Source organism: Leptidea sinapis, chromosome 11 (assembly GCF_905404315.1).
Source record: "Leptidea sinapis chromosome 11, ilLepSina1.1, whole genome shotgun sequence".
In the NCBI taxonomy this organism is placed as follows: domain Eukaryota; kingdom Metazoa; phylum Arthropoda; class Insecta; order Lepidoptera; family Pieridae; genus Leptidea; species Leptidea sinapis.
The window spans coordinates 8,916,684-8,934,291 of record NC_066275.1 but is presented as its reverse complement, the minus strand read 5'-3'; the positions used below and the strand labels follow the sequence as shown (position 1 = coordinate 8,934,291).

The 17,608-nt window shown below is 32.5% G+C and overlaps 2 protein-coding genes across 2 annotated transcripts in view; one reads left to right on the top strand and one right to left on the bottom strand.

Annotated features, from left to right (window-relative positions):
* The first annotated feature begins 6,937 nt into the window (after positions 1-6,937).
* Positions 6,938-17,608, top strand: part of LOC126966875 (homeotic protein ultrabithorax) — a 174,427-nt gene continuing 163,756 nt past the window's right edge. The window contains exon 1 of the mRNA XM_050811161.1: positions 6,938-7,887. Within this exon, the coding sequence (XP_050667118.1) occupies positions 7,437-7,887 (451 nt within the window). The 5' untranslated portion in view covers positions 6,938-7,436. The remainder of the gene's footprint in view (positions 7,888-17,608) is intronic.
* LOC126966897 (uncharacterized) overlaps positions 16,277-17,608 on the bottom strand; it is a 79,089-nt gene continuing 77,757 nt past the window's right edge. The window contains exon 3 of the mRNA XM_050811186.1: positions 16,277-17,097. Within this exon, the coding sequence (XP_050667143.1) occupies positions 16,992-17,097 (106 nt within the window). The 3' untranslated portion in view covers positions 16,277-16,991. The remainder of the gene's footprint in view (positions 17,098-17,608) is intronic.

Below are 17,608 nucleotides of genomic sequence, written 5' to 3'. Positions count from 1 at the left end.
TATTTAAAAAATACTTTTCGATACATGTATATTATGGCAAAAAAAATTTTTTTTTGCAACAACGTTGTTTAATATCCTTTTTACGTTCCGTAAGGAGAGTATTACCAAGGATTAGTACCAGATGGCAGTGAAATACAAAATGTTATATTTGCATATAATTATTGAATCTTGTAATAACATCTTTACTAAATGACTAAGATTTGTCGTATGATAAAAATATATATTCGACTTCTAGCTATTTCATCGTGTTCAAGAAAAAAAAATTACATATGTAGGTAGGTGGAGCTAGTGCGGTAAGAAAAATGTGAAAGTTTTATGCTTAGTACTTACGACGAGTTGCAATAAATTATTTTTTTACAGACTTATGTAATTCTTTGTATATACTTCAGAAATTAATAATGTTTATTTTAAAGATAAGCTACTTCTTTTTAAACTATTAGGTTTCATCATTAGTAGATACTAATAATGTATAAGACAGTGTATATTATTATGTAATTAGATGCGTCTCGGTAACCGGTAACCGGTGCCGAATACACGGTGGAAAGTCCGTACAGTCACAGTACAAGTAATAGAACAGAAGCGTAACTCAGCGGTCTTGAAATTATAACTACGTCTGGGCGGAGCGCTAGGGTTGGTACATATAAAAAATTGTCAACGCGGATGGCGCGGCGACCAGTCTCGGCGGCGTATGGCGTGGCACTCATGACTCAATAGTTTTAACTTTTGACTCCCCTTAGAGTCCCTAGCGGCCGTGTAAATCGTGTGCATGTGTGCGTGCGTAGATTTAGGGCTTAGGCGCTTTATTATGAAGTTAAAGCACTGTTCTAGGACTATATTTTGCTACCGTTATTTAAGAGGACGAAGCTGGCGCCCCATGTCGCATACCGCAAACACAGTGCAATTTGTGGTATCGACCGTGAAAGGCTGTCGCTTAATTTTAAATATTTTTTAGTTTTTATGGTATTCATTGTAGTTCAATCACATTATAGTAGTATACAAGTGAGTTACGTCCAGTAACCAAGACCATCCGAATACTCATTTGTTATAAATATATTATAAAAGGGGGCAATTGGGCAAGACACTAATCGGAAATTTCAAGGCAACGTCCGCAAAACAAGGGGTCAAGTGATGGGTTGCCAGCCTTAAAGCTGAGAGCTATGCTTGATGAAATGACAAATGAACGAAAGAAAATCTTTGTTGCACTGAAAATAAAGTTCACAATCTTTATGTAGCACAATAAGCGACTTTATCGTTAATCAGTCATTTCTTCCAGGTATTCTAAAGGTAAGAGTTTGGAGTCATATTTACTTTGCGGAAATCCATAATTATACAAATGATTTGAGTTTTCTTTAGTGTTAATTCCGCCAATATCTGGCACGAGACTGATTTGTCGAATTGTTTAAAGACAAATATTGGCGGAATTGACTAAGTAGGCAATATATAATATTCGATAAGTATGATATATTCCTTAACTTATATATAGTATAAATAATGATATTCATGAGTAGAATAGTTTCCTTTACACTTGTGGTTTTATTACCGAAGCACATAATATGTTAATAATTATTAACTATGCGTCAAGAGTGTAATAACGACTCTATACCTCTATACCAAATAGCGATCTATCAGCCCAAAATTTTAATTTTTTTTATTTTCTCTTGGTATTTTCTTTATTGGAAACAATACTTGATACCTCTACTATGTGTATTTCTATTTAATATTAAGTAAAGGAGAATTTTCTTGCCTAACAATTTATTTTTTACCTACTTTATTTCAGTAAAAAAACTTTAGGTACCCACCTTAAAACGTTACACAAGTAGGTGTCTTTAGGATTATAAAATAGAATAAGTAATTTTCGCTAATAAATATCACAATACCACAAGTCGTGACAGCCCTATCACATTTGCGTATGATTGTGTGAGTAACGCGTGCGGCAACATCACTCCACATCAAAGACGTTGCACTACTGTAAGTAATAATTATTTAAAATACTGTGGCTAACGTATGACGTATACGTTACCGTCATTTGTACCGTCGTACCCAGGTTTGGTAAACTATGAATGTAACCAAGCAATCGGTATCAGAAACGGGGTAAACGGAAACGTAGAAAAAACATTAAGGTAGTGGAAAACATATTATATGAACATTAACAACATAAATAAATAGATGAAAATGAAATAAAATGTATCTTCTTTCACAATATACATAGATACTTACTGACGTTACCAGACTATAGTTGTACCAATTTTTACTACAGTTAAGTCAAAAACGTTGTGTAAGATATTTACAACAAAGAACATTGAAACACTACAGTTATCCACGGTGATTCATCGATACAACTATCCATCATTAATCTCCTCACTAAAGACTAAAAACACGTTCATGATAGACTCATCTTGTTAGCGGACGCATTTATTAACAGACCATTACAACACTGATTGATGATAATAAAACCACTAGCTATAAAAAGGAAAATTACTGTCGTAAAACTGCAATCGCGTCTCGGCAGACTGCTAGACATAACGTCTGGTACCGGTGTTAGGTATATCCCCATACGATAAAGCCATAAACTATAAGCGACTCCTTTATCTCTATTAAGCGGTTGATACTTTAAACAAGTCAATAATGGTTCAATAAATGTCTAAAGAGCGGTGTAATAACGTACCGCACGCGTCCGCAGTTGAGTCAATAAAGTTACCAATTTATATCGAGGTTTAGCCCCGAAGGCGTATACGAAATAATCTGAGCGGTGTTTACTGTGAGTTCTACAAACGGCGCAATTCACGTGACGTTTACGAGCGTTCAAGTGGTAGTAAAAATCGTGTTTACGAGCGCATGGGTGCAGGAGGCGCGTGCCAGCCTGCGCAGGCGCCGCGAATCAGCGCATATGTCCTGTGCATGCGAATGAGACCATTTTAATGTTATTTTTTCTTTTTTATAATAAAATCGAGATGACTATCATAATAAAGTTATTTTTGCATAGATATTACCTGTTTAAGATACTTGTGGATAATATGTTACAATTATTGTAATTGTGTAAATATAGTAAATAGTATAGTATAGTATCGTATACTAGACATATTCAAAATTTTGCATATTCTTGGCTTATTCTCAGGTATAAACTTATGCCAAATTTATTTGTAAGGCCGTAAAAGTTTTACCTAAATTTTGTATGTACCCAATCTACCACAAACAATTGATGACAAAATACATACCAACATGCTGCCTAGTGACTCCCAATCCCCTATACTTAATTATCTTACTTATTATCATATTCATAATGTTGACTGTTTAAAAGAAAGATACGTAAGATTTATAAAATTTTAATAAGTTCCTTTATTAGTAACCTGTTACAAGATGGTAGGTGCGTTTGAATTTTGGGAGAAATATTCATAAAGTATTTTTTGTTTCATTTTGATTGTATTGACTCCTAGAGTCAATAAGATAATTTAATAAAACCAAACATACTATCTATTGGTACATACTGCCTTACCATACTATAGAAAAATTCTGAGACTAATGCTTAGGCACATAGTTTCCAAATAATATTCAATAGTAGAGCAAAGATTAAAATTACTTTTCAAATACATCTTTTTGGTACCCATATATAGTTTTTTCTCAAATAGCAACTCCTAATTAACCTATGCTGTTGATAACCAATGATTTAGCCCAAATCTATTTATTACATTAGCAACTTTACGATTCTATCAAACATAATGTTTGAATAGCTATTAATACAAGTCTAGGGCGATAGGCGAAGAAAATATAGGATATATTTTCTTCTTTGTTAAACAATAACCGATCATAGACGTTTCTCGATTCTATCTTTTCTTTAGGAGCACCTATCCCTGTTGGTAAATAGCTTAGTGTTATTGCTTCTTGTTGTAGGAAATTTCTTCTTCGGATCTTCAAACTGTGGTATGAATAGAACACATAAAAGCCTTTATTCATTGATCAATTGAGATAATGTTCGACTAATACTAACGGCCTTAGAAATAAACTTATTATTAAGTGCTATGACTTTGCAATAACTGAATAAACCAAGAAACGACTAGGTATATCGCTGACAACACTGTCAATACAAAGATAATTCAGAAGTTTTCCAAATGTCTAGCAGCCTTGACGCGGGAAATGTCCGAATAAACCAATCACAAGCAAAATATCTATTTGTAAACATTTTGCATTATTCTTGATTTATGCTGAGGTATATCTTCATACCAAGTTTATTTGTAAGAGCGAATACCTACGTTTAAAATTTATTTTTAATACTGGCATCCATTTTTTGTCCTTCGTAATAGGCCTCCCCTAGTTTCTTCCACTTATGTCAAGAAGTAACCTGTTGGAGATCTTTTTGGTACAAAGTGCAATATAGGCCGTGTTGCTCTATGTTTTGGTAGACTATCTTCCGGCTTGTGACGTATTGTGATGTGGTATGCATGACAAGTTAGACGTAACTTATCGTGCACACTAAGGTAATAAACCTGACCTGCTTTGTCTAAAAGCAAGGCTCTGTATAGACGAATAAATCATCTTAACTAATAGTTATGAAGAGAAGACACTACGTAAAAACTTACAGGGCGATTGTGTAAAATTTATGTGTTGGGTAAGTCAATCTAGACTTGGTGTACATACAGGAACAATCTGAAATGAAGATATATTCAGCCTTTCGAAGAAAATACGCTATGTTAGTAAGGGTTGGTATGAGTGGAAGGTGTAACTTTGTCAGGAGCACGGTAGCGAAGGTCTTTAACATTTACACTTCTGTGAGATAAGAGCAGATGTACTTAAGTATGTAGGTAGTATGTATAATTGAAAAAATTTACTTCGTATCATTAACTTCGCCTTGATTAAGTTTTCTAGTCCGTAATGTGGTCCCTTTTATGTTTTAATACGCTGGCAGTGCTCTTGTAAGCAATTGATGATAGGCACTGGTGATATCCTATGACCGAGTGACTCTTATGTTAAACTATCCTCTTATTCCATGATAATAGCTATATTACACATAATGCCGCATCCATATCAATATCCAAGAGTAAATAGCGTCTTATATTATGATAATGATATTAGCTAATAATAAAACCTACTAAATTTAAAATACCTATCAAACGAGTATCCTACTAATATTATTATTTTCACAAATAGGATATCATCCCCTCCATCTGGATGAGTGGCGTTCCTCCGCAGCGTGATTTTCAAGGAACTTTCTTCCACGTACAACCAAGCTTCCTTGTTCGATGTTACCAGGACGATACGACATGGGTACCTTCAAAAAAGCGGGTACACCTTTCTAAAAGGTCGGCAACGCTTGTTTTTATGAAAATAAGGGAGGAGACGAGCAGGACGTTCAGCTGATTGTAATTGATACGCCCTGCCCATTACAATGCATTGCCGCTCAGGATTCTTGAAAAACCCCAAAAAATTGTGAGCGGCACTACAATTGTCAGTGACCTTGAGACATAAGATGTTAAATCACATTTGCTCAGTAATTTCACTAGCTACGGCGTACTTCAGACCGAATCACAATATCTAATGTTTACACATTGCTGCTTTACGGCAGAAATAGGCGCCGTTGTGGTACCCATAATGTAGCCGGCATCCTGTGCAAGGGAGCTTCCTACTAGTAAAACGCTCCTGTAATTCCTGTGGTGTTCCAAGAGAATATGGGTGTAGATGATCACTAAACATCAGGTGACATGTACGCTCGTTTGTCCTACTCTCAATCCATAAAAAAAAATGGCGACCATTTCGGAAGCGGAAGTCTGTTAGAGCCTTGCAAAGAATATTTTAATATATTCTATCGAAATTATTCATTCATGCTCAAATATGTGTTCTGCACAACCTCATGAAATAAGACTAAGATTTGTCTAAGATCTAACATGATAAAAAAATTGTCTCGGAAATGGATAACGATTTATTTAGAAAAACTATATCTCAGGAAACACAGTGAATATGAAAGATGGATGGATGATCAAGTAGAAAAAGCTAGAATCTAGGCTATTTAGGTAGCATATAGGTAAGTCTATCTATTTTTGAAGTCGTAGTTATAAGCAACCTTGAATAAATTATATAGTAGAACTAAAATATTTTTTTTTATTATTCAAATACTTAGTATGGTTTTTAGTGAAATAGATATCTGATATTTTTGCCGTTACCTTGTTTGTAAAATATATACATGTGCTTACACATTACAGTAATTATAATTACTGTAATTAAATTACAAAAACAACCGATAAATCAATGGAATGCCACTCAAGTTAACCTTAAATTTTATGAAACAATTTCTAGGACACATCGGCATCTTAAGAGTCTCAAATTGACCAATTTAAGAAAAAAATCTGCTTTTCATCCCACAGTTTTTGCCGATAAATATTTTTAAGACGAATGCAATTAATTCCAGTATCAGGGTAGGCAACTTTACCTTTATATATTCATTTGATGTCTTCATTCGATCAGAGCTTTTATACGATAATGCGCTATTGTTTACCTTTCGAAAGTGCGTCTTTGGATGCACGCGACACTGCGCCAGACAGAGATGGGTATACATATCTCCATTCCGACCGCTTTCATAAGCATCAGTCTATCTCGCACCAACTAGCTTCAACGCTGCGGGTGCGAGCGGGACGGGAGTCGAGTCGTAAAAACAGGTAGTAGAAGAAATAATAATCATCTTTATGAGTTCTCACTCTATTCAGCACCTTGTTACGATACTCTGAGCTCATTGTGCCGACCGTTGAGTGCTTGTAAAATCTTTTCTTTACGTTTTACTAATTGTACGTTTATGAGTTTACGACTTTGGCTTACTTTTCAGTGGCACTCATTATTGATCTTTTGTGTTTTTTTGTTGCGTTATTTAAGCAGTTCTAAAAACGTTAAGCTTTGCGGTAAAACACTTAAGAAAAATATTTATATAGAGTCGATTGAGTGTTGATTTTAAGGACTCTATTAACTGTCTATTAAGTGTTGTTATAGAGACGAGTAAAGGGCTTAATACACTTGTTTTAAGATACGGAGAGCGTGACTGATAATATTTATAGTGATTAGCGAAAAGGGGACGGAACAATGATGAGTGTTGTACGCGAGTCGCGAGTCGCAAGGCAGTGGGGCGGTGCGCTAGACTACCGTGGCTCTCGGCTCTCAGTTGAGTGCGTGACTTGAACCGCGCGAGTCGTACCCAACACTAGCGCCCTCTCCGCGACACAAACTTAACTCGCGACTCGACTCACTATGCACTCACGCTGAACACGTGCTCAACGTTTAAAAACTCGTAAAAGTAAACACGTCACGCGTTTTATCGCTAACGTAGCCCATTATGACGCTCCAGTGACGTTTAATAGGCAATAAAATTAAAGTTTATTCTGATTGGCGAGGTCGTGTGTTATCAGGCGCCTGGCGGGCCATGCCATAAGTGTTATACACGTGTGACTGTGAGACTGACAATGAACTCCTACTTCGAACAGGGCGGCTTCTACGGGGCACACGGTGTCCACCAGGCAAGTGGGGGTGGCGATCAGTACCGAGGGTTTCCTCTGGGACTGACGTACGCCCAACCCCATGGGTTGCATCAGGCCAGACCCCAAGACTCACCATACGATGCATCCGTTGCAGCAGCTTGTAAATTATACGCTGGCGAACAGCAGTATGGCAAAGCTGATTGCTCGAAGCCTGATCAGCAGAATGGCTATGGAGGAAAAGAGTGGGGTTCTGGGCTTGGAGCGTTGGTGAGGCCAGCCGCTTGCACTCCTGAGGCCAGGTACAGCGAATCTTCAAGTCCTGGAAGAGCGTTGCCGTGGGGAAACCAGTGTGCTTTGCCAGGAGCTGCCGCTGCTGCGCAACCAGTACAGCATCAACCCACCAACCACACCTTCTATCCATGGATGGCCATTGCAGGTAACACCCTCAATCAATTCATCAAATTAATTCAATTTTAATTCGTCCTAATTTCTAAAAATTTTAACTTTAATATATTATTCTCTAATATCTATGTATTCAACATATTCATCATATTTTTACTATTATTATTATTCGTACTTAAAATGTTAAAAAAAATTAAGTCTAATTTAATGGTACGTCCAAATCGTAGAATTAAACTTCGGAAACGCAGCTCTAAAATGCCGCTCACTTTACGAAGACCCCACAACACGCGGTATTCTAATAAGACACCAATATGAATGGAAATCAGGTTTAAGCACACTCCACTACTCAAGTATCAATAAAAAACACATAAAACGTGCGACCCTCGTTATCACTTTATTAGTGAGACAGATTTTATGGTAGTACAACAATAAAATAACGTAAGCAACATTTAAGGAGCTATGAATCATTACGAGGTGAATTATATGATAAAAAATTTAACACTGTGAGTCATTCACATATTAAAATAAGTGTTATAGATATCATCATATTATCTTAATATTATATAACTACTATAGCATAAATAAAATAGCTTTTAAAAAGCATTCCTAGATTGATTGTATTATATTTTATAAAAAGCTCCAAAATGATATTAATGATAAGTGGTTCATAAAATATAATAATTAAATATTAAAAACATATTATAATATTAAAGACTATTTGAATGATAAAAATAAACGTTAATGATAGTAAACGTTCATATGATTTGAACTAATATAATAACTATAAGTTACTTATACTCAATGTACAATGAACATATAATTATTAATATTTATGTAAAATTGATTTAGCATCGATTTTTATAGGTAATTGTTATGTAACAACATAATTTTCCAATAAATTAATTCCTAATTAATATTTATACTACCTATTTCCGCCAGAAAAATTTTAATGTTGTTTTATATCATATTTTATATTCAAAAATTTATATTATTAAATCTTATGTCTTAGCATTATAACATATTCAAAACTATAAGATAGATTTAATATATTATTAATTATTAATATAAATATAATCCAATAGTCCAGCCTAAATATAAAACGCACTAAAATATATAATTATTTGTTCGCCACTGCATTGATTGACATCTGAAGTAAGCTATCTTGGGTTGGTGCCAGAACATAATAAGTCACTCAGTAGACCGCTGCATCTATCTAATGCTCAATGTTGGATAAAATAAATATTTATCATCTTGGCCCTTATTAGCATTCAGTATGAGAAAATATAATAATATATTCATAGGTCTGTAGCGTTTGGCCAAGCTCAACAAACCTCAATGACGCTTTTTTCGTTATCATTATAAACCTTGGCAGTAGAATTGTAAAGTTGATTTAATTTTTCTATACAGTACTCTACAGTCAGAGTATAAAAACTTATAATGTGCTAGTTAAACCTACATAACGGTTTCAATATCATACGATAAGAATAACATTCAATAGCGCGTGCTAACGAATATATAATATCTAGAAATATAACACACAGCAACATAATTTTTATAAAAATGCAAAAACTGATAGAAATCGATACTAATAGGCGTTTAAATAAAAGCATTTTAATATGTATGTGATTTGTCAATATTTTTTGTATTATTATCACTACTAAATTTTCTAACGAATATATCTAATGATTATAATATTTAAAGATATAATATATGTACCTAATAGAAACTGTAGCGTCGTTTTAGCGCTGAGCTGGGATAATGGCGCCCGCGCAACTCGGAGACGTAGCCGGGTCAACGGCCCGATCTAGTTTGGGCGCATTATTATTAACTTTAAGGTTACAACTACTGAATGTTGACTCCAATCTAAATGTTATTCACAGGCAATGACGTAAAGGTTTTCCTCCTATGCATTGTTGCCGGTCTGAGACCGAAGGGGATCACTTAGGTACGAATAATATGAGATAATATGCGAATAAATTCTGTAATTTCCGACATCTGGAATTACGACAGTTTTGTCAATATAAATCATAAATTAAATCAAAAAATACCATATCAAAAAGGAAACAAAGTTAATTGTAATTATGAAAATAGGCTCATTTGAAATCTTATCATGTATTTAGCATTCTAAATATTATCTACTTTGCATTCAAGTAAATTTATGGAAACATAAAATAAAAAAATATATTTAAGTAATCTGCAATGCTATGTTATAAGATGTTGCAAGATAGAATGGACACCTTGTAAAATTGTAGATAATTTTAGGATTAAAAAATAAAAAAAACAACTATAAAAATTAACAAATATAAAACTTAAAATTATGACCTTTATTGACTCTACAATTCTTCTCCAGTAATGACACTGCTTGTAAGAATCGTAAAAGTTAAAACACATCCTATTTGAAATTTTCATTTTCGATTTACATCTCATTTCAATAGTTAGTGTTATTATTTAAATAATACATAAAACAATTTATTCATGAAGCTCTTTACAAGATCTCTTAAATCGTTGTTTGAAATTATACCTTTGGACTATATACGTGTCTAATAAGAACAAGGTAGTGTTAGTAGTTTTGTAGAGTCGTTGGTCTCATACCAATTTGCGTATTAAAAGTCAAGAAATTAATTCCTATTGACATCTAATGATCTCTCTTAATTAATCATCTCTCAAACTTTTGGATCTTTTACATATAAATCTTTACTGTTTATTTTTTATTTTATATTTATTTGCTGCTAAGTTAAATATGGGGTGTTCACTTTATCATTTACCTTAGCTTAACCATAGAACTGTTATAGAGAATACTGAAACTAAATATTTGACATTTGAAAAGAGATAAGCTCATTGTCAAAAAAATTCAAGCTCAAATTCTCCATTCAAAAGAATGAAAAGTTTGAAAAGAAATATTAATGAATCTTTACCATTTTACTAAACTTGTGAATTATTAAATACATTTATGTACCTAAGGCTAAAGCTGGCATTAAGCTGAGAAGATTCGACAAAAAACATAACAATTGTGTATTATATTTACAAACCGTGTATCATGTATTCTATATAAAAAGTGTGTAATCAAAGTTTTTCATCTAGGTTCTGATGAGCCAGTCTTTATTCTTAACATAAAAAAATAGAAATCCCTCGGTTATACATTTAACAATTATTATATCAGTCGTAGATCTTTATCTACAGCTACCATCAGTTGAGTCCTAATGTATTAATTGATTCTATTAACCTTTATATTTAATAACGGAAGGCTTGCTCGTTATGAAGGAATAATTAACACAAAACGTGTGTGGTCTTAACTCTCATAACTCATGTTTGATAAAATGAAGCGAAAATAAAACTACAGTCTGTAGTAAAATGTCGGTCGTATTTTAGCCAGGGTTCACGCGACGCCCGCGAAAACAATACAAGGCCGTTGGAAGAAGGGCTTTCGGACTCTACATTACGATAAATAATTCTTAGTTGTGTATGAGATCAATGTATGCATATTTGAATGATTACGTCATAGTTGCGTAGATGTTTAGATCATTTATACGTCTATATAGACTATGAAAGCTGTTAAAACGTCGAAAAAAATAGAGTTTAGAACTAAGGTCTATTTTGAGCAATATACGCAGACTAACACAAAGTGTTATACAAATCGCGAGTGTAAGACGTAGCTTGTCACGCACATTTAAGTATTAAACCTGGCCTGTTTTTATCGGTTGTCTAACAGCAGGAGACTCTATCTAGACGTATAAATTATCTAAGCGTAGACGTCGTTCGAATGTTGGGTTAAAGTCCAAAATTTAAGGCACTCTCTATTTATTATTATTATTTAATAACTAACTTCCCTTATGTTAATAACATCTTTTCGGAATCAGGAGTAGTTAAAGAGGCTGAGAATAAATTTCCAGTGTTGCATTACTTCTTATTTATTTCTAAAAAATCGGTTCAGTACGAGTCCGGTTCCGTACTTATACACTTTTTAAATATTTTAGTAAACAAAATTTTTCGATATATTGCGGCCATTCTTACATCGCTATACTTATAACTATACACTGTGTCAAAATTACATCTGTGCAAATTATGAGATACCGCCTACTGACAGACGGACTTCTACGTTGAGCTAAGGCTCCTATATAACTAATAATAATCCTATGAAACTGGTCACTCATTCATGCGGAAATATATACAAATATATATAGTATGTAATAAACTCCACATCATGTAACCGAACTTCTGTTACATAAATATAAGTTTCATATTAAGCAAATTTTAATGAAGAAATCATAATTTAAACTTCAGTAATACATACTATGTGTGGATGATATGAAAAACTGTAAAGGGAGGATATAGCTTGCTGAGTTTTTGGTTTCCACCAGTTCTTCTGCCTCCTGGTAGTCTCTTGAACCGATGGCATCAAATTGACTCTCACAAGTGTACAAATTGTACCTAAATGAATAAATGAATTTGTTATTTATTATGTATATTAACCATTACTACCACATCTGTTATTGTGATGGTACATACAATTCGATAAAATTATCTAAAAATAATTTCATGAAGGATTTGATATGAAATTACATATTATATTAATTGTTTATTGGTGTTTGATCAACCAACACTCACCCCCATACCGGTCGACGCGCTCTCATCGAATTATTACTTAGTATTTATAAATATACCAATACTTATATGAGCGTTATTTGTAAACCATTCTTTCAAAACTGTAAAGCTTCCAAGCATTTATTTGTTATAAAAAAAAACACTTCAATTTCATTTCAATTCAAAATTCACGCCTGCATTATATTTTGGTCATTTTAACATTAATTATTGCTTTATTCAAACTTGTTTTCAATTCTTTATTAGAATGTAAACATATTATATATTTATTTTTCACACTTTATACGCCTCTATTAATTTACATTTAAGATAAATGAGTTAATAATGATTGTATATTATTTATAGACCGGTAAACGGTAAAAAGACACTAAGAGGAAGGTACTATACAATGTTAATACATCAACACCTACAACAGTTATAACTTACATTAATATGTTAAATAAATGGCGCTAATGCTCAATAAATTATATTGTAATTTCATGAATACAGATTTAATGTTATGATACCGTTTTTTAGATTATAATTTACGTGTAGTAGAATTTTTTTTTAAACTTTGTAAAGCAATAAAAGTTTATTTAGCTCATAAGCTAATAAGAAATAACTAGAAGGTGAATATATTTTCCGTTTTCTCTACTTTTATTCCCACTTAATTTTTTTTTATTTAATTTTCAAAAAAAAAATAAAGAGCGTTGTTTAATATTGCTAAAAACTTATTATCGTTGTCTTCAAATAACACCTGTTTGATACATATAGATATCATCAATCGAATCAATACAGCTTTTTAAAGTCGATTGATAAAATAATTGAATTATGAGAAGTCTACCATTCTTGAGACATATTTACTATCACTAGATTTAAACATTTTAAATTAATTTATAAAAATACAAATGAGCATGCTTTAATAAAATGTTACATCAACAAAATAAATATTTTTACGGATTAAGAGAAACTGGAAGTGGCCAAAAAAATGATTTACGAAACAATAGGACTAATAAATTCAAGACTAAGAATGGGCACTTAAAATATTGAAGTAATATAAACATTCATACTGTGCTAAGTTAATTAAAATAACATGTTTGCAAAGTAAAACTCTATCATAAAATATAAGCCTAACTGAATGATGGCTGTTTCCCAAGATTTCGTAATAAATTTAATTAAAAATAAACTATTACGGTTATTTTGACACATTAAAAAAATAAGATCTAATATTTACACATAAATTTAATATAGGTAAGTACTACCTAGCGTAATAGACGAACCCTGTGTGCGAGTGAGATGACTATCCTTACACGATAACCTAGGTGTGCGAAAGAGACGGAATAGGTGGACCATGAAACCGTTTTGAATAAATTTAGTGTCCAATAGTCTCCTGTAAAAATTGACCGCATTTATTTTTTAGTGTTTCTATCGTAATTATTCTGTGTTAAACGGATTTTCATTAAAAATATAATAGTGTCGTGTCCTGTGTTAGATTGTGTTATCTGCAGCAACAATCCAAATAAAGAAACCTTTCACAGGTTATACACTGGGTAGTTCTTCTATACTGCTTTCATGGTGCTTATTTTCGTAGAACATATTCACTAAAATATTTTGTATTACATTTTATATACGCAGTAAACACTTTAGAAGAGATTATATTAATAAAAAAAATGTGGGAGTAAATAAGATATTGTTTGTCAATATTTGATTAATTTTTATTGACCAAAAGCAAATTACCACATATGAACATTATAAATTTAGTCTCGCCGTAATGAGAAGAGTTAGTATACTAGGTTCATGGTATTACAAGTAGATAGAGCATTTATTGTTTTTCTAAAATAGAATAACAAGTTTTTATGATCTCGCCATATTGGGTTCAATAATTTGTTGTAATAGCGTACAAACTCATTCAAAATTTTAACTGTATAACTAATACATAATAAACTACCTACCGTTGACAGATAGACCGACAAAGGATTATAAAAAAAAAAAAATGGAACCTTAAAAATTAACAGACAGGCGTCATAATGACCATAGTTGCATGCCGCGAATATAGTAGCAATACAGAGTAACTATAAAATACATAGATCTTATATTCATTCAGCGTATCTCAGGTCTAACCCGACCCTATAATTTCTAAACGGGTTCCAAAATTGCGGAGTGAATTTAGCTTCGGGCCGAATATTTTAAATGCCCTTTTATTAAAGGGAAATGAGATATTGTAATGAGTATGTAGTTGTTCACTAAAGTCTGTACGCGATTATTGACTCGCTTGTATCATTTCCGATATTTTTTTTCATTATTTTTCAATCAATAAAGGATAGGTCGGTCGCATTATTTCTTAAGTTTTGTGACTGGGTTCCTTTAAAGTGAAAAGGGAACCGTGTTGGATCACACCGTAGTCTGTACATCTATAATGTCAATTTGAAGTATTCTTCAATTACAGAATACCTTTAGAGATATATAAAGTAAGTTTCTTAATCACGTCGATCTAAAAATGTGGCCATGGCCATACGAAGGTAAGTTTGGAACGATTTCTATTCTAAAATTTAATATATTTAAGATAAATTAATATGTGAAGAGATAATGGCTGAAAATTAGCCTATGGACACAGCTAAAAATAGAGTTCAGTACAAAAGAAAATCCGCCGTGGTTTATGTTTGCCAGTGGGAGGCTCCTTTGCACAGGATGCCGGCTAGATTATGGGTACCACAACGGCGCCTTTTTCTGCCGTGAAGAAGTAATATCTAAGCATTATTGTGTTTCGATCTGAAGGGTGCCGTAGCTAGTGAAATTACTGGGCAAATGGGACTTAACACCATATGTAGGAGCGCAATTGTAGTGCCGCTCAGAAGTTTTGGGTTTTTCAAGAATCCTGAGCGGCACTGCATTGTAATGGGCAGGACGCATCAATTACCATCAGCTGAACGTCCTGCTCGTCTCATCCCTTATTATCATAAAAAATGTGTGCTTGTTTTTCACGCTCTTCCATAAACAAATGAAGAAGAGAACTTTAAACTAAAAAAGGAATAACACATAAATTTTTTAACTATGTATCTATTATAATATTGTTTATTCGTAATGTATCTACCTTATATTGTATACATACTCGACATTACTTATATATAATGTTGGAAATGAAGCCGGCTTATTAATATTAATACAATCTTGTACCTACAGAATCTTCAATGCAGGGTTCAAGGTCGCATATGTCTGCTTTTTATTTTGCATAAATTATCCGTAAATATCTACTTTCATAATATTGTTTTTTGTAGAGTTCTTTTGTCTTAACATTCATAGATTGACAAAAATAAGAATAAATTATAGAAATTTAATATACATATTTAACAAAGATTATTATATTAGGGAAATACATATCAATCATTTTGATAATAAATAAATAAATGACTATTAGGTATATTACTAAAAGTACAAAACAGTGTTAAATTTTAATGTAGAGTTGCACGCACTTCTACTATACGTCGCATATGATGGTTGCTCTACTTAACTTCAATATTCTGTTGTTTGGTGCTCGTAAATTTTTTTTTCAATAAAGTCTAAATTACAAGGATAAATAATTATGATTTTATATAAATATCAAAAAAAAAAATTCTAAACATTGGCTGGTATTACTTAAGTATATAGGTATTGTGTAAGTATACGTACCTATTTGATAATTTTTTATCAGTCTTTGGTCTACATAAACAATAAAGTTATTTTAAATAAAAAATATTATAACAGTTAAAATGATACTGTATTTCCTAATATAGATTGTATACTTAAACAAACTTTGAAGTGGATATATTAAATACAACCAAATACCTTACAAAACATACTTATGCGACCTTTAAATTAAAATGTAGAACTTCACAATTCAATTGGTTTCATATTTTTGCACGAAACCCTAATTTATTTCACAAGATAAACGTTACTTCAGTTACTCGGAATTACATGAGATATCCACCAGTGAACGTCCGCATGCATTTAATAAAATAAATGTTACTTTTAGATAAGAAAAAGATATTGAAAATGTATATTTTTTTTATATAAGTTATAAACTCATAAATTTGTATCTAAATTGGTTTCATATTTTAGCTTCTTAAATTAAAGTATTTCTTTTTACCGTAATTAAGAACGTGAGCTTATTAAGAAACAAAAGATTCGTTTTTTACTCTACAAGCAGAACCAGTATTGAACAATAGTTGAATGACTTTAGCCCACTCAATAGCATTTTGTATTGCCCAAAATTGTCTCGCCATCACCGCATACAATCAAAACAACGCACAGAGAAAAATAACATAATAGCTCCGTAACAGTCGCAAACCATAAACTAATAATAGGGGAGATATGTTTTATGGTTTTCAAGTTTTGAATACGTTTAAGTTTTTTAATGTTAGTCAGGCAAATCTCGTGAACGGGAATGGACGTTTTTAGAGTGTTTTAACTTTTAAACAGTTATAAAAGTAAAACCTAATTAATTTAAAGTAAATAAGTAAGTGCGCGTGCGTTTCCCGCGCATTTTATGTGACGTTCAGGTCGGCCATTTTGAATTAGCATCGATCATAGGTGTGCAGCTGTGAAGTGATAAATATGAGTCCCAAACGTGTTTGTGTGTGTGTTTTCTTTCCATTTGCTGTCGAAAGCTGTCTCCGAACACTCGCTGTATCTGCAAATAAATAAAACATTTCTTACTTATTTTCAACTTTAGCAATATTTTTAGATATTAAGTACTCTACCTCTTTTTCTCTTTTAATTTATTGTAACTGTGTTTTCATATTTATCATAAAAAGCTTAGATAATTTATACGTCTAGATAGAGCCTCTTGCTGTAAGACAACGCATAACAACAGGCCAGGTTTATGACTTTAGTTGAGTAGCATGACTAGGTACGTCATTTTGTTTTAGTTTGCGTTCGTTGCAATTTTTTCGACGTATTCACAGCTGTTGTTAGTCTATCTAGACGTATAGATGATATTAGATTATTAGACAATTTGTATTGGTGTTCCAAGAAAAAAGCTTAAAATAAAGCAAACCTTTAAAAATAGAGACGTGATTACGGCTTCAATTGTGAAGAATTACAGATGTACTGTACTGTGTATCATTGACTGTTAGCCTGGGGCGATCACATACCTTATTAGCATTTCCCACGTTAGTCTGAACAAGAAATATACTACCTAT